At 49.4% G+C, this 26,545-nt stretch overlaps 1 protein-coding gene, 1 long non-coding RNA gene and 1 pseudogene across 9 annotated transcripts in view; 1 reads left to right on the top strand and 2 right to left on the bottom strand.

Annotated features, from left to right (window-relative positions):
- Window positions 1–1,156: 1,156 nt before the first annotated feature.
- Window positions 1,157–3,799, bottom strand: LOC113620455 (uncharacterized). The gene is made up of 2 exons (XR_003432773.1): window positions 2,312–3,799; window positions 1,157–1,299 (listed from the first exon to the last, which is right to left on the bottom strand). It is a non-coding gene; the product is annotated as an uncharacterized LOC113620455 (long non-coding RNA).
- A 53-nt stretch (window positions 3,800–3,852) lies between these two features.
- POU6F1 (POU class 6 homeobox 1) overlaps window positions 3,853–26,545 on the bottom strand; it is a 72,085-nt gene continuing 49,392 nt past the window's right edge. For 4 of the 8 annotated variants that reach the window (XM_027106299.1, XM_027106297.1, XM_027106301.1 and 1 more), the window contains 10 exons: window positions 18,252–18,344; window positions 16,524–16,719; window positions 12,864–12,985; window positions 11,749–11,974; window positions 10,975–11,228; window positions 10,222–10,350; window positions 9,394–9,597; window positions 6,369–6,510; window positions 5,626–5,794; window positions 3,853–4,501 (listed from right to left, as the gene is read on the bottom strand). In XM_027106299.1, the coding sequence (XP_026962100.1) occupies window positions 4,156–4,501; window positions 5,626–5,794; window positions 6,369–6,510; window positions 9,394–9,597; window positions 10,222–10,350; window positions 10,975–11,228; window positions 11,749–11,974; window positions 12,864–12,985; window positions 16,524–16,719; window positions 18,252–18,299 (1,836 nt within the window). In that variant the 5' untranslated portion in view covers window positions 18,300–18,344 and the 3' untranslated portion in view covers window positions 3,853–4,155. Of the gene's footprint in view, window positions 4,502–5,625; window positions 5,795–6,368; window positions 6,511–9,393; window positions 9,598–10,221; window positions 10,351–10,974; window positions 11,229–11,748; window positions 11,975–12,863; window positions 12,986–13,168; window positions 13,274–16,523; window positions 16,720–18,251; window positions 18,345–23,316; window positions 23,436–26,545 lie in introns of those variants that run through there. The other 4 variants (XM_027106296.1, XM_027106298.1, XM_027106302.1 and 1 more) reach the window with 2 other exon arrangements.
- LOC113621244 (swi5-dependent recombination DNA repair protein 1 homolog pseudogene) lies at window positions 19,645–21,903 on the top strand (annotated as a pseudogene).

Below are 26,545 nucleotides of genomic sequence, written 5' to 3' on the forward strand. Positions count from 1 at the left end.
ATGATCTAGAGCCCAGCACAGTGCCTGGCCCAGGAATGCCGGTTGGGTGGAATCAAAGGTGATGCCTTGTCGTCACCAGTTTAGATTATGTAGCCCAGACCTCATCAGTACCAAGGAGGTGGAGGGGGGAGGAGGGAGGGTTGCAGGGGAGCATGGCATGAACCCTACTCCTAGGAGGGAGAGACCCTTTTTACAGCCATGCTCTCCCAGCCCTGAGCTCAGGTGGCAGGCCTGCCCATAACATTTGCAGGCCTGGGGAAAAGCACAAAGGAAGACCCACTTACCATATATCTAAATTTTTATAAAGCATAATCAACCTAATTGTGACTGTTCTCGCCTCCTATCATGATAAGCATACCTTCATAATGACCGGGAAGGCCAGGTTTGAATTTGGACTTCTAAGACTCCTTGATGTTCTGTGCTAGAATGTGACCCAGTCCTGGCCCCCAGCCTGCAGCCTGCCTTCTCTTCCCCCTCGCAGCACCCCCTCACATTTAAAAGGGCTTTGTGTATACGTATCAGCATTCAGTCTGCACAGCCAAGCTCCATCCACCCAGCTTTCTGACAAACAGCTGCCTCTCGGTCACATCTTGGGCCAGGAGTGTATACACCAACAGCACAATCTATTATCTATTACTATTACCCAGGGAAGAGGGGCTAGAAAGTGGGCTTGGCAGGGAATTGTGGGGTCCTAGGTATCAGGGGGTGATCTAGAAGGAAAAAGGGCACATCCCCAGCCTTCCCTGGTGGCGCAGTGGTTGAGAGTCCGCCTGCCAATGCAGGGGACACGGGTTCGTGCCCCGGTCCGGGAAGATCCCACGTGCCGCGGAGCGGCTGGGCCCGTGAGCCATGGCTGCTGAGCCTGCGCGTCCGGAGCCTGTGCTCCGCAACGGGAGAGGCCACAACAGTGAGAGGACCACATACCGCAAAAAAAAAAAAAAAAAAAAAAAAGGGCATATCCCCTTGACCCTGCACCCAATGAGGAGAGTCCCGGCTGGAGGGCCTGGGCGGGGAAGTAGGAGTTCAGGGCACTGATCCTCTTGCAATGGGATTTTCCTGGCCACAGACTCTGACAGCAAAGCCAGCTCCTCCCCTGGTCTCTGACACTGATTCCCTCACATCACCCTGAGAGGTAGAAGAGAAACAAGCAGACCAGTACAAAAGAAAAAATACCGTTTATTCCACACAACTACATCAAGTGCTTCTCCCCCATTCTCCCCTCCTGACCCCTCACTCCAGCTCTCAGCAGACTTTGTCCCACGTCCGGGATCAGTCAGAACCTCAGCGTCAGAGCCTGGCCTAGGAGACAGGAAGGGAATCTAGGCATCGGAAGGTGATTGGATTTCCAAGGACACAAAAATGTCAGGGTCTCTCATTCCAAAGTCAAATGGGTTCCTTAACCCATTGGACTGAATTCTTTCCCTGGACCCCACCTGGATAAAATGCCTTGATTAGTGCAGGGTCAAAGGCCCCAGCCAATTCATTAAGCCATAGAAAGTTTTGGTCTTTGAAACAATAACAAACAAAACACATGCAAACAGTTAAGCCATTTCTGCCCTTTCTCCTGCCTTTCCATGGTAAGGGAGCCACTGAGATCTGGCTGATAACCAGAAAGGTGCTTTCAAAACAAAATTGATATCAACTCCCTTCAGAACCTGATGCTACTCAAAACAAAAATATAAACAAAACAAAAAACCCACCTCAGGGCCACTGCTGCTCTCTGGGGGCCCTGTGGTAGGGGAAACAAGAGCAGAGATGAGGCCGGTGAGCTCTGGTTTGGGCACACTTCAGGGGCATCCTGTACCCCCCTGCCTGGGGAATTCAGCCTGCAAACATTCTGCCCCTGGACTTGTTCCTCTGAAAGACCGACTCGTCATTCCAGCAGAGGAAAAAATGCTTTAGTTCTAGCCCAGCCTTGGGAAGACACATTTAGATGCGGGAGGAGCTAAGAAAGCATGGCCAGGCCTAAGTTAGAGCAGCAGTGCATCCGCTTTTTCCTGCCGTGTCACAGGACAGATGGTGTCCTCCCGCATATCCACTGCCACGGACACGCCCTGGGCTATATGCTACTCCCAGGGCACCAGCCACGACCCACCTGTCTCTCCCAAAAAAGAAAGCATATCTGAACACAAGGGCTTGAGGGTAAAAACCCATATCTGTCTAATTTATTGAACTATAAGTGACTGAATCCTTTACAAACTCTGGCACTACTTTATTCTTACTGAAAACTTGTTTACAACACCCCTCTCAAGTGAGCTCGTCATCTCATTGAGACAGGTTGATAACCCTGAACTTGAGTGCGGAGCCTTACCCTTGGAGACGTAGTCTCTCCCGGGAGGCTGGGGCAGACAAGGTGCCCACCTGCTTCCTCATCCTCCACCACATTCGAGCACGTTTCGCTGGTCAGGATGCAGTGGCGTGGGGTAGGCGGGAGCGGGCCATTGGACACACAACTGCCTTCTCACTGGCAGAGCTACCAAGAGGGCGGCCACACTGGCTTTGTAGGGCCTGGGAGGGGGCAGCTGCAGGCAGGAAAGGAAATACAGCATGCCAGAGGAAGCGAGGCTAGGCTCTGCACCAGTGTCTGACAGAGGTGGTGATGTGCCCTCGCCTGGCAGTCACCTCTTCAGGGTTTATTGTAGAGACCTAGAGACCTGGCTCTGTAAGGACAGGAGTTGTGAAAGGAGGGGGTGGCTCACCCCTGTGACTTGTGTGTGACCCTTTAAGTCTAGTCTACACAGCAAGTCTGGGCTCATCTCAGCAAACCTTGCAGTGCTCTCCTGATCCCCTACTGAATTCCAGGGGAGGCCCAGCCACAGTGAGGCTGGGAAACTCACTTAACAGCTCGGATGAGATGCCAACCCCCAATGTACCATAGCTACCCTCTCTGAAGGCAAACCCCAGCCTGCTGCAGGGGTATTCTTAGCTTAGAAGCGCACTGTGGGGACTGCTTACACAAACACGTGGTCTAAGACTCTGGACAAAGTTAGATTTCTCCTCCAGTATCCAAGACTTCAAGTTCCAGAGAAAATTAGAGTTAAGTCACTCTCCACAAAGAGACCTTCCAGGGCTGCCATCAGCTCTTTCTGGATCTTGGCTTTTTTTCCCCAGGGCCTTGCTGTCTGGCTTCTTGTTTAATTTGCTGCTTCTGAGAAGGGCCCAGGACTGGGGGGGCGGTGAGTGTGAGGACAAGAGAGAGTCAGCATTCCTTTCCTCATTTCCACCCCCCCCCACCCCCCAACCCAGTGCCTGCTTAGCTGGGCCGGAGGATTTTCCAGGCTGCAAGCTCTCTTAACCACACCATTCTGATGTGGAGATGGCCAGGGACAGAGAGAGATCAGATTAAAATCTGGGCAGATGGCCTTATTTACTAAGTTCCCAACCTGCTATAGACCCAGGTCAACTCCAGGACAGCTAGAGTTCACTGTTGCTTCCTTCCAACATGATTTACAAAAGAAAAGATTCTGTTTTAGGGCAATTTTCCACCCTCCCAAAGGAACCAGGGAGAGATGGGGAGAGGAGATCACATGTTCTGGCCCCAGGGCTGTGGAAACCTTCTGACCTTGAGGTCGAGGCAGACATGGCATCTGACCTTCTGAGCAGCGCATCACCCTTTTCAGAATTGTATGTGTTGGGTTCTTTCAGGGGACAGTGTACCTGCAGGCAGAGGGTGGGGGACGGGGGGGCGGGGTGTGAGGCTGTGTTTCTGCTGGACTAGCCACCGTACCTGCCAGAGGAGCAAAGGAGGAGGGAGAGTGGAAAGAGAATGCTGTCGGAAACAAGAGCTAATGGCCAGTCGTCCTCAGAGGCTGCAGCAGCCCTACCCCAGAGAGGGGAGTTTCCGGTTCCCAACCAGAATTCACCCTTCAAAAACCACATTAGCAAAGTGCTTCTTCAAGTGACACCACAAATCCCCTCCCTTGGCGTGACCATGCCCAAGCCTGGAGGTCTCAGACGGGCCCCACTGCCCTCCCCAGGATGTGGACGATATGGGGGGAGGGGGAGGGGGCTGAAACACAGGCGCACAGTGTAGTCTCACGACCCAGGGCAAACACAGCCACGTGTGGCAGAATGACAGATGCCGCAGGGCGGTGGCTGCAGCCGGGTGCCAAGGGAAGGTACAAAGTGCTGGAACACAGGGCTGGGGGCTCAGCCCTAAGGGATCTGAAAGACATTCAGCTTGCTGGTGTTCTTGAGCGTCTGACGCCGGTTGCAGAACCAGACCCGCACGACCTCCCGGTCATAGTTGAGCTCCTTAGCAATCTCGGTGATCTCCTGGCCTGTGGGCAGCGGGTTCTTCTCGAAGTAGGCGTTAAGAGCCTCTATGGCCTGGGGGGTAAAGGAGGTGCGGCGCTTGCGTTTCTTGGAGGGCTCGCCTCCCACAAATTCCATCAGGTTCTGCTGGCCTTCCTGGTTCCGGAGTTCGGCTTCATTCAGCCACTTCTCCAGCACTGGCTTCAGCTTCTGCGCGCTCTTGGGCGTGATGTCCAGCTTCTCAAACCTGTAGGTGACCCAAGCCCAGGAAGGAACAGTGAGAGTGTCTTACTCCCCACACCGGGCGTGAGCGCTGTCCACAAGGGGCTGCTCCTCTTGGGGCTGGTGGGGCTGTGCTCAGTGTTCCCCTCACCACCCCCACTAAAACGCCCTGGCTCGGCCAAGCCCAGACTCCTCGGACTGTCCTGTATCCCAGGTCATAACAGGGAGACCATTCCCATGGCCTCAGTTCAGTAGTGCGATGATAACAGGGCAACTGCTTTAGTGAGCACCATTCCAGAACTTTCGTATCCAAATTGGTGAGGTCCTCTAAGGAGTCATCTCGAGAGGCCTCCAGAGATGCCAAACGGATGTCGCAAGTACTGTCCTCCTCCAACTGCAGCATCTCTAAGACAGAATACTCTTTCTGGCTGAGCCCCGATGCGACTACAGAATTCCCAACATGGCACGGTAGTCTAATAGTCACTCTAGTCTAATCTATATAATTGGCGGGCAGATGAAACCTCTTGGCCATCCCTGAACCGTGTGTTTTTTCGTGTTTGAAACCCTCGGCTATCCTTCATTTCTTTTCTTTGTTTGTTTGTTTGGTTTGGGCCACGTAACGTGGCTTGCGGGATCTTAGTTCCCCGAACAGGGATTGAACCTGGGACCCTAGCAGTGTCCTAACCACTAGACCGGCAGGGAATTCCCTACCCCTCCTTTAATACCGGCACCAGAACCGGTCTGTACGCTGCACACAGAAAAATCAGCTACATCACTTTATAGTCATGCCTCAAAAGAGGGGGAGATGGGAGCATGATGGGGTGATAGTGGGTTAGAGTTGAGAACCAAGCCAGAACTGAAGTTCCCACTTTTGTGACTCGTTTCGTAAGTTGTTCTCCTGTCCCTCTAGGATTCCTAAGTGGACCATGATCCTGGCTTTCCCATAAAAGACAATAGAAATGCTCAGGATTTGGGGTTAAACTTCAGAGGGCCCCCAGAAAGACTTTGGCTACTCGAGGTGTTCATGTCTACCCTTAGAACAGCTTTCCTTGTCCGGAAGAGGGCGGAAGCCAGGGAGAATATGGAAAAGGGCCGGATCACCTGGGCCCCTGTGAGTGCCCTGACCTTGTCCAAGGCAGCCTTACTCACCGGCAGATGGCTGACTGGCTGTAGGCTGGGCCTTCCGTCGCGGTCAGAGCCTGACCCACCTGGGTCTGCGTGAGGCCCAGGGATAGCCGCCGGATCTTAAAGTTCTTGGCAAACTCCCGGATCTCTTCTAAGTTGATCCCGTCCTCATCCAGACTCGGGGTATGTGGCTCTAGGCCAGAGGAAGGGGGCAGGGGTGTGTGTAAGACAGACAACCTTCACTGCTTATCTTGCCCATTGGCCTAGCCTGGTGCTGTAGTGAGGGATAAGGACATTTGACAAAAGACCTATGTACCCTTAAGACCCTCATCACCCCTGTCCCCAAGACATATAAAACTTGGGGGTAAGGGGCCAGGACCAATGTGCATAGAGGTAGAGGCCTATTTTCAAGTTCTTCCAGCTCTAACTGTTGACCCTCCCCCATTCTCCCCAGCCTGGCCCCAAGCACACCTGTTGGCCATCCACATTCCTCAAATGCTGGGTGAGAGACCATAGGGGAGACAGCCAATGGCTTGGCTTCTCAGGGAAGCAGCCAGACAGCTGGCTAAGCAGCCTCCACCATCATCATGCATAGAATGCAGCTCCACAGAATGAGAATAAGAAAGCCAGTTCCTGGCAATGGGCCTGTGCCCTTCCCCTGTGGACTCAAGGAAGTTTATTAAGGAGAGCGTCATCTGATGAGGTCATCTAATGAGGTCAAATAAATGCCTCTCCCCTTCTCCACAGCCTCTCTAGAAGCCACTTACTGGACACCAGCTGGCTGACAGTAGGGGTCTCTGAGCAGGTGATCGGGATAGGAGCAGAGGCAGCTGGCTTGGCCGCTGGGGCTGGGCTGGCGATGACCACAGCTGGCTGGGGCATGGCTGCCGGGGGCTGGATGGGCTGCACCTGCGAGGAGAAGCGCCAACAAACCCCACTGCCCGCCTGCCTGTTTCAGGGGGTGGAGTCTCTGGTGGGGCCAGAGGCAGGGCAAAAGTGGGCATGGAGGGACTTCCCTGGTGGAGCAGTGGTTAAGAACCCGGCTGCCAATGCAGGGGACACGGGTTCGAGCCCTGGTCCGGGAAGATCCCACATGCCGTGGAGCAACTAAGCCTGCGAGCCACACAACTACTGAGCCCGGGTGCCACAACTACTGAAGCCGTGCACCTAGAGCCTGTGCTCTGCAACAAGAGAAGTCACCACAATGAGAAGCCTGCGCACTGTAACGAAGAGTAGCCCCCGCTCCCGCAACTAGAGAAAGCCCACATGCAGCAACGAAGACCCAACACAGCCAAAAATAAATTAATTAATTTTTTTTAAAAAGTGGGCATGGAATCCTCACTCACCCAGCACACTCCTACCTGTGCCCCACCAAAAAGCAAGACTAGAAGCTACGCATTAGCACCCACCCAATGATAATGACCTCCAAAATAAGCATAGAACGTGCCCCACCAAGCCGGGGCCTTGTTGCTGCCTATGACCCGGGCAGGTCAGAGGCTCAGAAAGGTTCAGCACACCTGGTCAAAGCCCCAACAAGTGTCCGCCCTTGAGATAACTGCTCTCAAATCTCTGCCCTCAAAGGAGAAACCTCGGGGCTTCCCTGGTGGCGCAGTGGTTGAGAGTCCGCCTGCCGATGCAGGGTGTGCCCCGGTCCGGGAGGATCCCACATGCCGCAGAGTGGCTGGGCCCGTGAGCCATGGCCGCTGAGCCTGCGCGTCCGGAGCCTGTGCTCCACAACGGGAGAGGCCACAACAGTGAGAGGCCCGCGTACTGCAAAAAAAAAAAAAAAAAACGAGAAACCTAAACCTGATTCTAGAGCCTCCAGGCCCCAAATATCCATTAATAGGGAACTGGCAAATGACTTCTGAGACCTCTCTACATTAAGATACTGTGCAGCCATGACAAAGAATAAGGTTTCTCTCTTAACTGCTGCCATGGAAAGAGCTCCGGGTCACAGTGCTAAGTGAAAGAAAAAAAAGTAAGATGAAAAACAGTTTTTATGGAATAATTCCTTTAAAAAGACATATGAATTACCCGGAAAAAAAAAAATCTTGAGGCATATAAAGCAAACTGTCAACAGAAGTCATCTCTGGAAGTAGAGTTAGAAGGGATTTTTACCTTTTGACATCACACATAATGTTAGAATTTTTATAAATAACATGTATCGAATTTATAATCAGGAGAAACTATAAATATATGAAATTAGTATTTTTAGTATGATTCTTTTTTGTTTTGTTTTGTTTTGTTTTTGCGGTATGCGGGCCTTTCACTGTTGTGGCCTCTCCCACTATGGAGCACAGGCTCCGGACGCGCAGGCTCAGCGGCCATGGCTCACGGGCCCAGCCACTCCGCGGCATGTGGGATCTTCCCGGACTGGGGCACGAACCCGTGTCCCCTGAGTCATCGGCAGGCGGACTCTCAACCTCTGCGCCACCAGGGAAGCCCTAGTATGATTTTTTCTAAAGCTTCCTGAAAGTGCAGATTTCTTTAGGATGGGTCCTGTTCCCTGAATGCTACCTCCTGGTAGCTTCAAGTCATTCCCTCGTCATCCCCAGGGCCTTGTTCAGAGCTCCTTGTCTCTGGCTAGAATTGTTTAAGCTGTCTCCTAACAGGGACGATGATTCAAGTCTCACCACAGTCCAATTCTTGACTCCACCTGGATAACGGAGGGAATTTTTTAAATGCAAATCTAATCAGCCACTTCCCTGCTAAAAACCCTCCCGCGCCTCCCCACTACCTAATATTAGTGATGACAATAAAAGCACCATTTTTCAAGTGCTCTCTGTGTACCAGAGTATAAACTGCCTTATGTGTAATCTATCCTTTAACATTCATAACCTTCTGAAGTTGGTACTCTTATCACCTCCATTTTATAGATGAGGCTAAGAGGTTATTCAATGAAGCTGGGAAGCTACATACCACTAACTTGTTAGGGATGTGAATTCTTGGACGCCACTCCAGACCTACTAACTCAGAGGCTCTGGGGTCGGGCCCGGGAATCTGCATCCCAGCAAGCCCTCCAGTTGGTTCTGCCGCACACTCCCGTTTGAGAACCTCTGCTCTGGCACACTGTACTTCCTGCAATTCTGTGGAGGTAGAACACTCTCTCATCCAACTCATCCCTTTAGATTCGTTCAGTGTCCTACTCTACGAAGCCTTGTCAAACTCCCCAGTCTGCTGAGAGCTCCCTTCTCTGGGTTCCCAAAGCACCTTCTCCTGACCCTATCACAGCCTTTGCCACGCTGACTTATAATTGTCTCTGATGCTGGGCTACCTAAGGTTAGGAAGGGCATCTTATTCAGCTCTACATCTTCGGCACCTGGAATATAGTAGGCACTCAAAAACTGCTCCTAGAATGAACACATAAATGAATAATCAATGCCACAGTGCAGGGCGGAGGGGTGGAGGGATGAAGGGGTGAAGAGGGAGAGGGTACAGAACGAACCTCCCAGGGCCTTTCTAGCGATTTGTTCACCCTGGAGCTGGCCGAGGCCCAGTTTACTTTGACCACCCCTGCCTGGCTTTCTCAGAGTGCTATTGACCTCTGAGGGCACATATACACATGCTGGGTGTGTGTAGGTAAGGGGTCAGGGGACGGTGGTGCTGTTTTCCCAGGCAGAGAATGCGTGGACTCGTGTGAACCTTCTACCCTGGAACCTCCCCCCGCTTTGGGGAGGTGCCCTGCTTTCCCAGGGGCTTCAGGAAATAGTGTCGTCCCGCTCACAGCCTGGAGGGAGGCCACCCATGCCAGACGGCACTGCCTGCCCCCATCCCCCAACCCAGCCCTTGTACCTCACTCTTAGCGGGGGACTCAGGAGTGCTTGGCTTCCGGACAGCCACGGGAGAAGGCAGGGGGCTGCTGGCCAGGGCTGCGATCACCTGGCCCTGGGCGTTCAACAACAGCTGGGGGGTCACAGCCTGGACCTGCAGGCTTTGGGCTGGTGCTGGGGCCGCCATGCTGGCCGAGTTCACTACCCACGGAAGTGTTCCAATAACCTGGGGGGAAACATAGGGACCCCAAGTGTGAGGGCAGCGTCCAGGTCCACCCCCAACCCAAATCCCCACATTGGCAGGAAGGGACTGAGACAAATCACTTAACCCCTCTGGGCCTGTGTCCTCACAGAAAGTGAAGGATTCCCACTCTAGGGGCCACTTCCTTTATTCTCTCTCCAGAGCCGTGGTGGGGCAGGAGTAGGTTTGCATGTGCATTCAGACAGATCTGGATGTGAATCCCTGCTCTGCCACATTTTAACGGTGCGGCTTAATTTCTCTGAACCTCAGCCTTCTCCCCTGTAAAACGGGAATAAAAATCTCCACCCAGTAGGTGTGTACTCAACAAGAAGTGGGATAATGTATGAGAAAGCACCTAGCACAGAGGCTGGTCACAAAGCGAGTGTTCCGTAAACGAAAACCCCCAGCTAGAGTGAGTACCACCAGGGCTGGATGGGGGCTACGCCCCTGCCTGGCCTCAGCATCAGCAGAGAGCTGTCACACAAGAGGTATGAACAGCAGCTCGTCACCCTAGTTGAGCTCCCATGACCCTCAGCCCACGTCCTGCCCCTCGTCCACAGCCAGCATCTCCACCAGTCCCCACCCCTCGGCCTGGCTTTGACCACTTGCCTGTCCCTGAGCGTTGGTGAGGATCTGACTGCTGATCCCCGGCATGCTGGGAACGGCGTTGGCAATGACCGGAGTTGCAGTGAGGGAGCCCAGGATCTGGGTCTGTCCCCCGAGGGAAGCAGCACTGATCTGTGGGTGGAGGAAGAGCCTTGCTCAGAGGCGATGGGGCGAGAAAGAGCCCAAGGCAGAGGGAAGAGGGCCGAGGGTACTGGGGCAGGGGGGATGGATGCTGGGCAGAGGTAAATGTGGGCTGCAGGCCCAAGTCCACCAGCTGAACAGTGTCCAGGGCCAGGGGCTGCAGGGGGTGAGCAGGGAAGGGCAGGGTCGCAGTCATGGAGGAGTAACTCTGGCTGATCTTTTGGGCTAGCCCTGGGAGAGTAGAAAGGCCAGACTGGAGGGGCTGATGTGACTCTAGTCACATCTAACAGCCTCTAACTCCACCTTAGCGACAGCTCACAAGTTTGCAATCCCCAGACATCATCCCACCCTCCAAGGCTGGTCCAGTGGTTCAGGTTCTGGAGGATTTGCCCAGCCCTCTTGGCAGAGGTTGTCTGCTCTTGTCTGGGACGGATGGGCTGGCAGCTGCAGGGGAAGGCCTCAGAAGGAGCCCATCTGTGCCGAAGTGTTGCAAGAGAGCCGTGTTCAGGGGGCTGGTCCTCTACCTCCTTCCTCCCCCGAGGGAAGTGTCAGGTTCACCCTTGGCCAGAGATTCGGTCCATCCCCGTTTAGTCCCTGGTGGGGGCAGCAGCTTACGATTCCTGGGCTAAACGCGAAGCCTGCAGGCTGAACGGTGATCTGTGGGGGGCTGTCCACTGGCTTGGGGGTGGGGGCAGTCGCGGTGGCAGCAGTGGGCTGCGGCAGAATGGCAGGTGTGGTCTGCAGCAGCGGCTGGGTCTGGATCAGCGTCTGGGGCTGGGCTGGCGGTCGGGGCCGGGTGGGCGAGGAGGCCTGGGCCGGTGGGGCAGCTTGTACAGGTGCCGGGAGAGCGGCGTTCAGCACGGCAGCTGCTACGGAGCAAGGCAGAGACAGAGGTGCTCAAACGCCTAGCCGTAGCCCAGGGAGGCTCCAATCCCAAGGGATCTGGCACGAGAACGAGGGGGGGTTGGGGCAGGGGGGACAGGCAGCTGTGATTCACTTGATCTTGGCGGGGGCGGCACACGCCAACTTCTCTCATCCCCCCTCCCTTGGGCCTGGAGAGGTGTAGATTGAAAACCAGAAGTTGAATCTTCTTGCAGTCCTTCTCAGGAGGCTGGTCACGGGGTGAGTTCTGGCGTAGGGGGGAGGGGTAGTCTCAGACAGTTGGCTGAAGGAAGAGAGGCCTGCTGGGCCAGCAGGGTACCATGGCCTAGAGTCCCAAGGTGGTGCAGCAGCTCTGTGGCTGGGTGCCTGGGACACCAGATCCAGACTCCAGGGCTGTCGCCCTGGGAGGGCCGCGGGTTTGGAGTCCAACATGGCAAGCACACGTGCAGGGATGGTAGTGTAAGGTGGTGGGGAGCCAGGTGCAGTCCTGGGGAGAGTTGCCGTTACCTTGGAGACCAGCTAAAGGTGGCTTGAAAATTCCCCCCGTGGGAGAAGCAGCGGTCAGTCCTGGGAGGGCAGCCACGGTTGCTGTAGGAATTGTCCACACGGCCAGCCCCTGCTGACCAGCCACTTGACCTGCAATACTGATGGGGATAAGAAGAGGTTGAGTAACTGCCCCTGCTGGAACCATAACTCCTGTCAGAACTGTGGCTAAGTTTTCCTGAGTCAAGACCTGCAAAAGCAAACGAGATTTCAGAAAGAAAAGAAAAAATACAAAATCAACATCGACAGCGCAAACACTGGGTCTCTGAGACCCAGCTGAGCACACACAAAGCATTCTGAGGGCAGTGGGAAAAGGCCGCATGAGGGCGGGGAAGAGACAAGCCCTAGCTGGAGGCCCAACCCCGCCCGAGGGGGCACCTGGACTGGACTATACCGCCTTCAGAGAAGCAGCTCATATCAGGGACAGGGCCTAGCCCTGCTCAAGGGCCACGAAGGGTCACAGGCCTCTCCCACCACGGTCTGGTGCCTCCCAAGCCTTCCCCGGGCCCTTGCCCACAGGACCAATGCTTTGTGGCCAGGAAGCAGGGGGCAGGGGCTGGTGGAACCAAGTGGTCAAGACCCACAGGGGCCTCCAGGAGGTTCTGATGGAGGACAATCCTGACGGATGCCTCGGAGAACTGTGCTTGCAGTGAAAGGTCACAGGGAGCTCAGCATGCCTGGAGGCCCCTGGAGACAGCTTCTCACTGAGCTGGGGCTGCCCCTGGCTCTAAATGAGGACCAAAAATCCATGAACTCTTCTAGGCAACCCCTAGAGGGGCTGACAAGGGTATTCATTCACTTAGTCATTAGATGACTTGAAGGAGTTAATGTAATCTCTATAATCCTTCCTGAACCCAAGGAGATTACCTGGCAAATGCAGATCTACTTTTCCCAGGGGGCCTGATCTGGGGCAGGGGAGAGGCCAGGGGTACCTAGTAGGAGACTCCCTCCCTCAAGCCACAGCCCCTTCCCCGTCCTGCCTCATGAAGTTCCCAGATCCCACGGCCAGCCCATGTTGGCTATCCCATGCCTTGCTCCTGCCCACTGCCCTCTGTCCAGCTCCCTGGGGTGGCCCTTACCTGGGGGGCAGCTTGTACAGCCAGCGGCGTCAGGGTCTGCGATGCCTGAGGCTGGCATGGGGCTTGGCTGAAGGTGGCAACGGCAGGGGCAGGGCTCGGAGGCATCCCCGGGAGTGACTTCACTTCAAGTGGCATTGGGACAAAGAGGGACAAGGAGTGAGCCTGGGTGAGTGTGACGACCCTCAGCCCTACATTGTATTTCTGCATAACCCGAGGCTAATCACTGGCCTTCCCTGGCCCACAGAGGCAGCTTCCCAAAAGCTATGGGTAGTGAGAATAGGAGGCTGGAGAGCCCTGTGCCAGACCTGGAAGGTAGGCCACCCTCTTCTCACAGGCGGATGAAGAAAATGCAGACCCAGGCACAGCTGGGTATCAGTCTCTCATCTCCTGGCTCTGTAGGATGCTAGGACCTATCACATAATCAGTAGCAGAAAGGAACATGTGTCAGGGAGAGAAGGAGCTAGAATCAATGGGATCGACTGGCTCATCCAGCAACTGGATCATTGTTCAACCTTCAGGCTACTTTTTGGAGGCAGGTGCTGGCTTGGGGAAGGGGCGGGACTCCTGTAGGGTGAAGTCTTGGAAGTGACATGTCTTGGATACACTCAGGATTAACGGGGCTCTCCGGGCCAGGCAGCTTTTCTTCTTGCCATTCCCTGAGGTCTGAAGTCTGGGTGAGCAGCTTCTAGGAAGTTCTAAAGGAACTTCCTATGCATTGGAGCTTTTCACCCAGGTGAGAGCTTCCTCTTGCCACCTGGATTTAGTTAGGTACTGGGACCCGTACCAGGAAACCTCTTTAAAGCCACACAACAATGCCGAGAGGGGTTATTATGTAATATATGGTGAGACATTAAAGAGAATCTAGGTGTTGTGTGTTCGACCAGATCAGCGGTTTCTTTTTTAATTTTTTTTTTTATACAGCAGGTTCTCATTAGTTATCCATTTTATACATATTAGTGTATATATGTCAATCCCGATCTCCCAGTTCATCACACCAGTGGCTTCTAAATACTGACTGGGTATAGGTTTCCAGGCCCTAGTCTAGGCCTACTGAGTCAGAATGTCCAGGAGTGGAGGCCAGGAACCTTTCATCTCTCTCTTTTTCTTTTAAGCTCCCTTGTGATACAGCACACAGAAAAAGTGGGAACCACTGAACTAGATAACCTTCCAAGGTTGCATTCCCAGCCTGTGTTTTAATCTGGAAAGGCACCAACCTAACTAAGGACTAGACTGTTTACAGTATATAATTTAAAAATCCAGATTGCTTAAAGAATGAAAGAGACAAGCAACGACCACAAAAGCCTTATAAAATACTAAAGAAAACAAAATGGCAGATTTATCTCCACTGTGAAGGGGAGATACATTTCTAACTATCGAAAAAAAAAAAATCAGAGAAGGATAATCTGAACCTCTGGAAATTTAAAAAATATTTTGCTTGACAAAGTGTAATGAAACCTAAAAAGGAAACTGAGGAAATGGGAATGTGATAGACACGAGTGATGAAAGCTTACCATGTGTACAGTCATTTCATTAGGATATGCTGTATTTCCAGAGTAGGACCATGGGCCCTAGGGTCTGCCTACATTTAGGGTTTTTGTAGCTTCCTGCTAGACTGCTTTTCAGGAAGACTGAACCAGTTTACAGCACCATCAACAATGTACCTGTTTCTCCACAGCACCACCCAATTTAGGTTTTATCACTGTTTATTTATTTTTCTGGCTTAATAGGCATAGGTGGTACCTCATAGCCAATTACTTTTTCCCTCATTGACGGCAAGATTTTGTATTTTTCCGTGTGATGACTTCCTCCTATGTAAACAATTGGCTTCTCTTCAAAAGGAATTTGGGTGGACTACACCTCAAAGAAAAATAAAATTAAAGGGCCATTCAAAGCAGCACTGTTTATGACAATGAAAAGTCAGACAGTTTGATAATAGCCAAAACCAGAATCAGATGAGTGAATCTGTCAATAAAGGACATGGAATATGAAATAATATGGTGGTAAGTGTCATGCTACTTAGCCTGCCCTCAGGGGCCACACCTATAAAAATGTGTATGTGTGACAAGGTTTGGGTAATAATTTAGAGTGACACAAATCACTAGATTCTTTTTTCATCCTGAAAGTTTCCTATTACTTAGTTTTATTTTGTTTTAAGAGGAAACACTTCTCAATATTACATACACAGAAACGTCCCATCAAAGCCACAGTTTAAGCTGGCAGCTCCTTAGGAGGTACCATCAACATACCACCCTTCCCTGCTTGACAATGGCTGAAATTCCTTTATAAAGAAGACTTTGGTGAAAAGCTTAAGTATACAAACCTCTGGAAGAAGATGCACACTACCATGAACGCTCATGCTAAGTTGTAAATAATTGATCTCTGATCAATTCCTGAGAGCAGGTTTTGGATAAGGAGCAGAATTAAGGCGCCAGAGATACGGAAGATGGATGAAAGGGTAAAAAAGGAAGTTAAGGCACTGTGGATAAACCCGGAAAGAAATGGAAAGGGTGGCCGAGATGGAGAATCCTTGTCTTTCCTGTCTGCTCACCAGGGCACTGGCCCATGGGAGCAGGTGGTGGCTCATCCTGGCCTCAACAAGGAAGCAGAACATTTCCAGGCTAGGGGAAAATGGTCACCTCTCTTGTCATTCCTTTACTCAAAAGGAGAAAAGATAACCCGGGTTACCAGGGTCCCAAATGGATCTGCACACTGATTTGCGAGTAGAACGAGGGAGGTGAGATCTGGCAGGGGTTTTGTTAAAGAGTTGCCTGTTCTCTTTGCTCTCTTCTTGTCTCCCCCTCTTGGCCCACACCCTCTCCCCCAACCACATCTCCAATCTAGGGAAGGGGCGAAGTTCAGCAGAAAGCAAGGGGAGATGAATCATGGCTTTCTGGGGGAATTGGCAAGAGAGGCCCCAGGCTTCCTGCAAAAGGTGTTAATAAGGTGTTAATGAGGAAAGTCAATGAAAGGGTGCCCTGTGCCCAGAGAGCAGTGCCTAGGACCAGCCCCAGCTTCTAGAACAGCCCAGGCGGTCTCACAGCTGTACTGCAGGGTCATCAGGGGAGACAGCGTGAGTCAATCAGCCATATACATTCCACATGCAGGAGAATCAAACTCATGCCCTGAAGTCATCTTTGGAGAATAAGAGCACAAATAAGCCCACCAGGCTAGACTCATGCCAGCCCAGCTGGGAGTGAGGGGCTGGGATTCTACAAGGCCCTCCCTAACACACACATCCTTAGTCCAAGGTGGGTGTGATGGCCTCCCATCCCCAACTCCTGGCACCGCCCAGCTCTACCACAAAAGGTACTGATTTGGAAGGGCCGTCAGGATCCTGAAGGCTTAGTCCTCTCCACCTTGAGCTTGAGGGTCTGGTTTAGACCCGGCAGCCCTCTCTGAGGTTAATTCAATCCCCTCACCCTGACCCATCCCAGTTTAGGTCTGTAAGTGACTGAAACCAGAGCTAAAGTTCCAGGGACAAGGAGTGGCCTAGGAGCTGACCAACAGTACAGATTGTGACCAGGGGCTGTCCAGTGGACAGGATGACAGTGAGACCCTAAATCCACCTAGCCCCCTCCGGCTTCGTGCTGGCTCTCCAGGGGGGAACACAGGAGGGGACTCAGGCGGAGCAATGCCACATGGGAGCAGGTAGCCTCGTACCAGTTGCCTCTGCGGAGGAGTCTGGGTTGTCTGGCCCAGCTTCACCAGCAGCTTCACCGGCTTTGGTGGGGCCTCCGCTCTGGGAGCCCTCGGCGGCCACACCTTCCAGTGCTTTGCCCTCCTCCTCAGCAGGGATCTGGGCATCCACTCCAACCTCCAGAACTCGGATGGTCTCATGGCCTGACATCACGATGACCTGCAAACAGAGGACGGGGACACTGCTGGGGGGAGGGACGGATCAGCCCTGGGGAACCGGAGCTCTGGGTATGGCTGAGGGAGAGAGGAGAGAGCATGTCAGGATGCAGACCTCCTGGCTCAAGGACTGTGTGCCCTGTGAGAATTCCAGAGCCTGGAGCAGACTGCAGCTCCCTGATTCCAGGGAAGGAGGTACTAGGAGAAAGTAGGCCCTGGTGACAGGGAGAAGGGCCTGACACAAGCTAGGAAAAGTCCCACAGAGCCAGACCACTTGGGGACATTTCTGTTTGTTTCCTCTCTTGGGTTCAGTTCAGGGAGTGGTAAAGTCCTCTCCCACAGCCTTGCAAGGTTGTCTTCTTGGCTGCTAGGATATTGGAGTGTGATTACGATGGCCCCTAACACCATATCCACAGCTTACGCTGGGACAAGAAGCAAATCCCTCTTCACGTCCCTTGAGTTATTATAGGAGTGGAAAATGAATGCTCCACGATACTGAGTAACTTTTTAAGCTCATGGTTCCTTTATTTCCAAAACTCTGGGGTACGGGCCAAGATTTCCCTCCAAGCCAACTTCCTGAAGCGAGGGTCAGGAATCCTGAAGACGTGGCCTCTCGCTGGCCCTCCTGGACTGGAGCTTTGTACCCTGTGGGCCTGCAGCTCCAGTGTGCCTTCTGCTGTGGGCGTGCTCCGACCTGGAGCAGAGCCCCCACGCCCAGCAATGCAGGCAGCCCCTGGGCCTCCTCGGAACACTGGGTCCCCTTTCCTGCTGAAAGAGCCAGCACTCAGTGCTTTACCTCCAGCACTGACATGCTTCCAACTGGGCCATTCAAGAGTCAGGGACACCCGGTACATTAAAAAGCTCTGTGTCAGGACTTGCTCCGCCTAGGCCTGAAGACACTCCCACAACACGCTCCTTAGGCCTGAAAACTGGATCCAGCCAGAGACTGCTGGAAAAAAGCAACACTGTGACCCATCAGGGGAGTAAGAGTGCAATAACCGCCCCCCCCCCCCCAGCAGTTCCCTTTCTGACTCAAACTTGGCCTGTGAAGGACTTTACTCCCATCACATTTTAAGACATGTTAGTTAATCTTTTTTCTCCTTTTAAAAATTACATAAGTCAGAAATTCCCTGGCATCTCACTGCCAGGGGCCTGGGTTCGATCCCTGGTTAGGGAACTAAGATTCCATAAACCACGCTCTCCAAAGAAAAAAAAAATTACATAAGTAATAAAAGGTCATTGCAAGAAAAATTAGAAAATGATATATAAGCAAGAAAAAAAATTAATTCCCTGATATCCAAATCTTTCCCCATGTTAACTTATACATATTTTCACATTTTAACTTCACTTTTTAAAGTCACAGCTTAAGTCCTCAAACCCAGCCCCTGAGAAATCCTAGCTGGCAACTACATCTGGATAGGTAAAGTGACGATCTGGACGGGTGTTTCTGGTAAGAAACAGACGAGGGGCTCTATGGAGTTTTCCTCCTTGGTCCATTACCCTCACTCCCCCACCTCTTCCTGCCCCAGAAGATACCTGCTCATTGACAGTCAGAGATGAGTCTGGCCCGGCTCCAGGATCCATGGTCACTTGTCAGGGTGGGGTGGGGCTGGCCCACACCTACACATCCTGCAGGGTGAGATGGGATGGGAAAAGCAAAGGCTGATGCGACATAGTAATAAAAGTTCCATGCCATCTCAGAAAGTCAGAAGTAGAATGGAAGGAAGAGAGAGAAGCTAAGGTCTCCCAGGTATGTGTAGAAGTAAAGGAAATAGGATTCTAAGGACTTTAAAACTAAAGTGTCTCACTTCCTACAGCATCCTAGGAGAACCTACACTCAAGAGGAGTGAGTGTGACAAGAGGAAAGAGGGGGCCAGGCATCTTTCCCTGGGAGTTCCCCGGTCCAGTGGGAAAGAGCAGACCCAGTAGAGCCCAAGGTGACTTTGACCCAGACTCTCAGAACCAGACACAAGTAAGGAGCACATTGGGTATCAGGTCATGTCTCAGGGGAGGGGTCTGAGTGGACTTCCTGGAAGAGATGGTAAAGATAGGAATAAATTACAACAGTTGTCTCAGACGAATGTGTCTGATTATCACCTGGAACACATCAAAAATGCAGGACCCCCCCACCCCAATTTCCCCAGACCAAACATCCCCAGAGTCTGATTTAGTAGGTGGGTGCCTCAAAATCAGCACTCAGGGGATTCTGTGGCAGTGGTCCGAGAACCATACTGGTCTTTGACATGGGAGGCAGGACAACATCCCAGATGGTGCAGCAGCTGCCACATGCAGTGAGACAGAGTGAAACAAGCCCTTGTGAGAAACAGGCGGTCGTGCTGGAGCCACAAACCACAGTCACAAGAAACAGAGGTAATCAAGGGGACAACTAGTTTTAGGCACTTATATAGAAAAGAGTAAGTTAACCTCTATTCTGGGTGCCCACTGTGCTAAGCATTTTACGGAACACTAATTCACATCATTACTCATGCCAGCTGGGGGATGGGAGCATTAGTATCGCCATGTTATGGATGAGGACACGAAGCTCGGAGAAGTGTTCCGGATTCCTCACCTTTCTCTTCCTCTTCCTCTTCTATCCCTGGGTCTGCTTCGTTTCTTTTCCTTTTTTTTTTTTTTTTTTTTGTTATCTTATTAATTGAGGTAAAATTCACATAACATCAAATTTACCATTTTAAAGTGTATGACTCAATGGAATTCAGTACATTTACAATGTTGTGCAACGATCACCACTATTTAGTTCCAGAACATTTTCATCATCCAAAAGGAAATCCCATACCCATGAGCAGTGCTTCCCCTGCCAACCCCCAGCCCCTGGCAACCACGAATCTGCTTTGTCTCTGTGGATTTGCCTATTCCCAATGTTTCATATAAACGGAATCATACACTATGGGGCCGTTTTGTGTCTGGCTTCTTTTACTTTGCAGAAGGTTTTCAAGGTTCATCTGTGATGCAGCATGTGCTTCATTTCTTTTCACAGAAAAGAACTGTGAAAAAATTCCATTGTATGGGCTCTCGCACTCTCTGGGGAAGGCGGAAGCACAGGTAAACCAAGATTTCATTTCCAAGATGGAAAGTCCATCAGACTCAGCTGTGACTTTACCCAGCGCTCCACAGGTCTGTGCCAATCCAACACCTCCCCCACACGAATAGTTCAAGAAAACAATCTGTGAGTGCAACACTTAGAGAACGATTAAGGAAAACAAGATCTTCATTTAATTCCCATAATTAAATGGCGTGGTAAAGTGTCTTAAAGTCAAGAATGAAAAAAACAATCATTTTGACCCACCTCCTAGAGTAATGGAAATAAAAATAAACAAATGGGACCTAATGAAACTTAAAAGCTTTTGCACAGCAAAGGAAACTATAAACAAGACGAAAAGACAACCCTCAGAATGGGAGAAAATATTTGCAAATGAATCAAGGGACAAAGGATTAATCTCCAAAATATATAAACAGCCCATGCAGCTCAATATTAAAAAAACAAACAACCCAATCAAAAAATGGGCAGAAGACCTAAATAGACATTTCTCCAAAGAAGACATACAGATGGCCAAGAGGCACATGAAAAGCTGCTCAACATCACTAATTATTAGAGAAACGCAAATCAAAACTACAATGAGGTATCACCTCACACTGGTTAGAATGGGCATCACCAGAAAATCTACAAACAACAAATGCTGAAGAGGGTGTGGAGAAAAGGGAACCCTCTTGCACTGCTGGTGGGAACGTAAATTGATACGGCCACTATGGAGAACAGTATGGAGGTTCCTTAAAAAACTAAAAATAGGGCTTCCCTTGTGGCACAGTGGTTAAGAACCTGCCTGCCAATGCAGGGGACACAGGTTCGAGCCCTGGTCCGGGAAGATCTCACATGCCTTGGAGCAACTAAGCCCGTGCGCCACAACTACCGAAGCCCGCGTGCCCAGAGCCTGTGCTCCGCAACAAGAGAAGTCACCGCTATGAGAAGCCCACGCACCGCAAAGAAGAGTAGCCCCTGCTCGCCACAACTAGAGAAAGCCTGTGCGCAGCAACAAAGACCCAACGCAGCCAAAAATAAAATAAATTTAAAAAAGAGTTCCACTATAAAAAAAAAAACAACTAAAAATACAATTACCATATGACCCAGCAATCCCACTACTGGGCATATACCCAGAGAAAACCATAATTCAAAAAGACACATACACCCCAATGTTCATTGCAGCACTATTTACAATAGCCAGGTCATGGAAGCAACGTAAATGCCCATCGACTGATGAATGGATATAGAAGATGTGGTACATATATACAATGGAATATTACTCAGCCATAAAAAGGAACGAAATCGCGTCATTTGTAGAGATGTGGATGAACTTAGAGACTGTCATACAGAGTGAAGTAAGTCAGAAAGAGAAAAACAATATTGTATATTAACGCATATATGTGGAACCTAGAAAAATGGTACAGATGAACTGGTTTGCGGGGCAGAAATAGAGACACAGATGTAGAGAACAAATGTATGGACACCAAGGGGGGAAAGTGTGAGGGGGTGGTGGTGGTGCGATGAACTGGGAGATTGGGATTGACATGTATACATTAATATGTATAAAATGGATAACTAATAAGAACCTGCTATATAAAAATAAATAAATAAATAAATAAAAATTTTTAAAAATCAGATCTTTTCAGAGAAGCCAGCATCTTTAGCAGAAGAAAACTGGAATTTCAAGAAAATTTTAAACACATAGTGAGGTAGAAGAAAATACACATTTGAAAAATACTTTTAAGAATATCGATGCAAGTGAATCTAAATCACTGGATACTGGGTCACGCAGAGGTCTCCAAAATGATTTTGTGAATGAGAATTCTTCCCAAACAAGGATTAAATGAAGAAAAAGCAAAATAGGTGGAGATTCGGGAGAAAGAAGACCTTCTTCACAGGCTAAAACTAGTCAAAATGTATCACTCAAAGAATGACCTGTCCCAGTTACAGCTGTTAATAAGGAAGTGAAGAAGTTGTAGGCAGGTGTTACTCTGTGAGCTGCAATCAACTATGTCTGAAAAGAACAAGAAACTGAGCCTCACCCATTTGATAGATCACTGTGTGTAAGATGATAAATTGCTACACTCTAACAGAAATGAAGAAGAATTCCTACGAGTTTCATTCATATTTTTTTCTCCAGAGTATCTTTGAGAATGACAACATAATAAAAAAGATGCTTATATATTTTAAAGAGAAGGTATCAACCACTAGAGCTTAGAGAAAGGTATCCTGATGAAAGCCAATTTGGGAACTCTGTTATTATCTAAATATAAACCAAGTTCTAAAATGAAAATTCAGTATTTTGGATAAATTTGCTAAAGGAAACAACATTTAAATAAATATGAAAAATGTTAATAATGATTAAAAAATAATTTGGACAATTCTGGAAGTAGTTTTAATACATTGTTTATTGTGGTAAAAAAAAAAAAAGTTTTATTGTAAATGTTAAAAAACAGTCCAACCAGGTGAATGTCTAAACCAAAATGGGTCTAAAAATGCCTGCCTCTCTCATTTTATGACCCTTGTTTCCATCCATTTATCACATATTTCCATCTGGCTGGTCTAGTAGATAAACTCATATGTCAAAAAAAAATTCCAACGTATAGATATGCCCTATTTTGTTTATCCATTCATCTGCTGATAGACGTTTGGGTTGCTTCTACCTTTTGGCTACTGTGAATAGGGCATCTATGAAACTTTGTGTACAAGTGTTTGTTGCAACACCTGTTTTCAATTTTGGGGTATATACCTAGGAGTGCAATTGCTGGCTCACCCTAGGGGTTTTAGGGTTTCCACCCCAATGACTGTGGTAAATAGTACATCTGGATGGCCTCCTTTGAGCTCATGATGCCATGCAGTGCCCACAGCCTGACAGCAGTGAAGAGAGATGATCGACTGTCTGTTTTAAGAGAAGGGGCTCTTATGATCACCCCAGCAGTAGAACTCCAGTACACACATAGATCATGGTTAAAGCTAGGACAGGAAGCAGTGCCCAGACAGATCCTCCTCCTTTGCCTTCTTTTTTTTTTTTTTTAATTTTTAATTTATTTTTGGCTGCATTGGGTCTTCGTTGCTGCGCGCGGGCTTTCTCTAGTTGCGGCGAGCGGGGGATACTCTTCCTTGTGGTGCGCAGGCTTCTCATTGCGGTGGCTTCTCTTCTTGTGGAGCACGGGCTCTAGGCGTGTGAGTTTCAGTAGTTGTGGCTCGTGAGCTCTAAAGCGCAGGCTCAGTAGTTGTGGCACGGGCCTAGTTGCTCCGCGGCATGTGGGATCTTCCCGGATCAGGGCTTGAACCCGTGTCCCCTGCATTGGCAGGCAGATTCTTAACCACTGTGCCACCAAGGCGGTCCCGGGATTCAGACTTTTAACTCAGTCTCATTTCTGTGCTTTTAATCACTTTACACTTAATGTGTCTGAGGTTTTCAAGGTGTAAAGTACCTTCTCATTATAATCATTTTTGGGGGTGGAGAGCACTCTGCTTGTATTGAAAGAATGGCTGGTTAAACTGGAATGAGTTTTACTGGTATTCACGGGAAAGAAAGTCACATTTGTTATGGGAAATTACCTTTCAAATTTTTGACATAATCCTCTCCAGCAAGGTTGTTTGTTGACATCAGCATCTCCAGCTCTACACCACATTTATATTTAAATTGTGCACCTACTTACCTCCTGCAGAGCTGCCATCTAAAAAGGCCACAAGGACAGGAAGCAGGAGATTAGTATAGATTGGTAGCTGGGCTCCCAAGACGGTCTCACCCAGTCTGACAACCACCAAGTCTAACTCTCCAGCTTAGACCTCACCTGGGAACTTCAGACTCATATATCCAACTACCTACTGACTGCTCACATCATCTCCTACTCAACATGTTCAAAACCAAACTCCTGATTTCTACCCCAGACCTGCTCCATCTGCCTGTACCCTTCCCCATCTCAGCAAACGGCAGCTTCATCCTTCCACAGACGCTCAGGCCCCAAGCCTTGCCATCATCCTTGCCTTCTCTCTTACATCTACCTATACATCTAATAGTAACTCCTTCAAATCGTGTTGGCTGTCTCTTCCAGTGCGCCCAGAATCCCCCCACTTCTTATCACTACCACCATGGTCCATGCGGATGTAGTAGCTGGTGTAAAGAAACACGAGATGGCCTCCCCTCCTGCTTGGCAAGCATCGTCTGCCTTGTTCTTAAGTTGTGAGTCTCCAGGCAGGTTGCTACCTCTTTCAGGTTTTCATTGTCTGATGGATTTTCTGCCTATCCTCCCGCCCTTCTCCATTTCTGGCCCCAGGACATAGATTTCCCTTCCCACTTGCTGAAAAATAATCATCATCAATAGTTTATTGGTCTTGGGATAAACCATAATGGAAAGAATATAAAACAGAATGTATATGTGTGTGTAACTGAGTCACTTTGCCGTACAACAGAAATTAACACAACATTGTAAATCAACTATACTTCAATTAAAAAATAAATTTAAAAAATAGTTTATTGGAACCCAGTCCCTTTACACATAGTATTACAGTGAGCACTCTTTGGAGACAGACTTCTGGGTTCACCATCTCAGCTTTGATATTCACTAGCTGTGGGACTCGGGTCAGATGATTTAACCTCTCTGCCTCAGTTTCCTCATCTGTAAAAATGAGAGTAATAACACCTACTTCATAGGGCTATTATGAGGACTGAATAAATTAATGCATGTAAAAAGTTTAGATCCATCCCTGGTACACAGTAAGTGCTCAGAAGATGGTAGGTACTATAAAAATTTACATACATTATCTCATTTAAATTTAGTATAGCAGTTAGGAACCTAGGTTCACCTCTCAGTTTCACCATTTCTTAGCTGTGAGGCCTTGGACAAGGACCTAGCCTCTCCATGCCTCAGTTACCATATTTGAAACGGGGATAGCTAGCATTGTAGTAAATTGTATAAGGGTTCAATAAATGTTAACTATTGTCATTCAGTTTTGACACCAGCCCCATGAGACCGCAGAGCAAACACATAGTGAAGCTTGACCAATTGTGTCACTGTCTGCAGGTGGGCGGATTACTCTCTGTTTTTTCAGGGATAAATAATAAGAGAGCTTATCTTGGAATTATATCGTACAAAGCACAAATAAAAATTAGCTATTACGATCCCCATTTTTATTGATGAGAAAGCTGATGATCAAAGAGAGGTAAGGGCATAGGCTTAGGATAAAAACCTAAAACAAATCCCAGCTTGGTCATGAAATAGCTGTGCCATCCTGGGCAAATGATTTAATCTCTTTGAAGTTTAATTTCCTTATCTTTAAAATGCTGATTAAATGGGCAAGACTTGTGGGGTTGTTATGATGATGATATGAGATCTGTAAGTAAAATGCTTAACGTGGTATTCTTACTATGACTCTCATTTTTATCTACAGGAAGATGGAGGTTGAGAGAGGTCAGGTGACTTGCCCAAGGGCACAGAGAGTCTGTGGCAGATTCAAACTTCAAGGCCACATCCACCTGCTCCAGATTCCTGTCCTCCTGACACCACACTAAGCCTCCATTCAGGAAATGGGAGGAAGGCTGACGGGGGCTGCTCTGGCCCCCAAGGATCAGGACACACTGGAAAATGGAAGCTCTCAGTTCTGCTCCAGGCTTAATTTATTAACTTCCCTCCCCACACCCCGATTCATGGACAGAGATAAATGACTTGCCAAGCTATTGGTAGACCGGCTAGGCACACACATGGGCCAGAAGGGAAGGAAAGGGCAAAAGATAGGAAAGTCGTGAACAACCTTACTTCTCCTTTCCCAACCTACCATTTGTAATCTTACACATATATAGTCAAACAGTAAAGTCTAGTTTAATAGGATAGATTTAGTTTCTGCCCCCATCCCCTTGTGCCCAAACTTGATTCACCCAGGCAGGGGGAAGGGAGGGGGCAAATGAAACGTGAACAATAGCAAGTAGGTATGTTCCCCCACTAGACTGTAAGGACCAAGAAGGCATATCCACTTATCATCATATCCCAGAGTCTAGTATAATTCCTGGTACACAACAGAGGTTAATGAATATGAGAGGAAAACATAAATTATGATGTCGGATCATATCATTTAGCCTGCTCATATTTCCTACCTCCTCCTCAAAACACACAGCCTATTTCAAATTTTGTGCCCTCGTTCCCAATGCTAGGGCTGCTTAAAAACAATTTCAAAGTAGTATTAAGTTCTGGAGAACCCCAGTCACACTCGCCCCTTCCTAACGTGCCGGTCCAGCTCCTCATTCCCAAGCCTTCCGTCATTTGTCCAGTTTCTCCCGAGTCCCACTCCATCTGTGGCCTGACTGACCCTCATTTTGACACAGAAGGAGCTTGGGGTTTAAAGGCAGAAGACCCACATTGAGTACTGCTTCTGTTTCAGGTAACCCCTCAAAGCCTCAGTTTCGTTATCTATGAAATGGGGCTAAATTATAGTACCTACCCCATTGGCTACTGTTAAATCGATAACATTTATGGAAGGCTCTTAGAACAGGGCCTGGCACACAGCAAACACTATGTAATTACTTTAAATTGAAGTAAAGCATGCATATAAAATGTTTTTAATTGTAAAGTGTTATAAAAAATGTGTAAGATTACTACTATGACTTTATAGTGAGTAAATCTTTGGGAGGGGGGGATATGATCTTGTCCCAAGTTCCTTCACAATGCAGAGAAACCTTAGAGAAGCAAATTTCTTCTATTTCTTTTTTTTTTTTGCGGTACGCGGGCCTCTCACTGCTGTGGCCTCTCCCGCTGCGGAGCACAGGCTCCAGACGCGCAGGTTCAGCGGCCAT

This window comes from Aethalodelphis obliquidens, unplaced genomic scaffold (assembly GCF_003676395.1).
Source record: "Aethalodelphis obliquidens isolate GAN/ISIS:26980383/991018 unplaced genomic scaffold, ASM367639v1 scaffold8, whole genome shotgun sequence".
Lineage (NCBI taxonomy): Eukaryota > Metazoa > Chordata > Mammalia > Artiodactyla > Delphinidae > Aethalodelphis > Aethalodelphis obliquidens.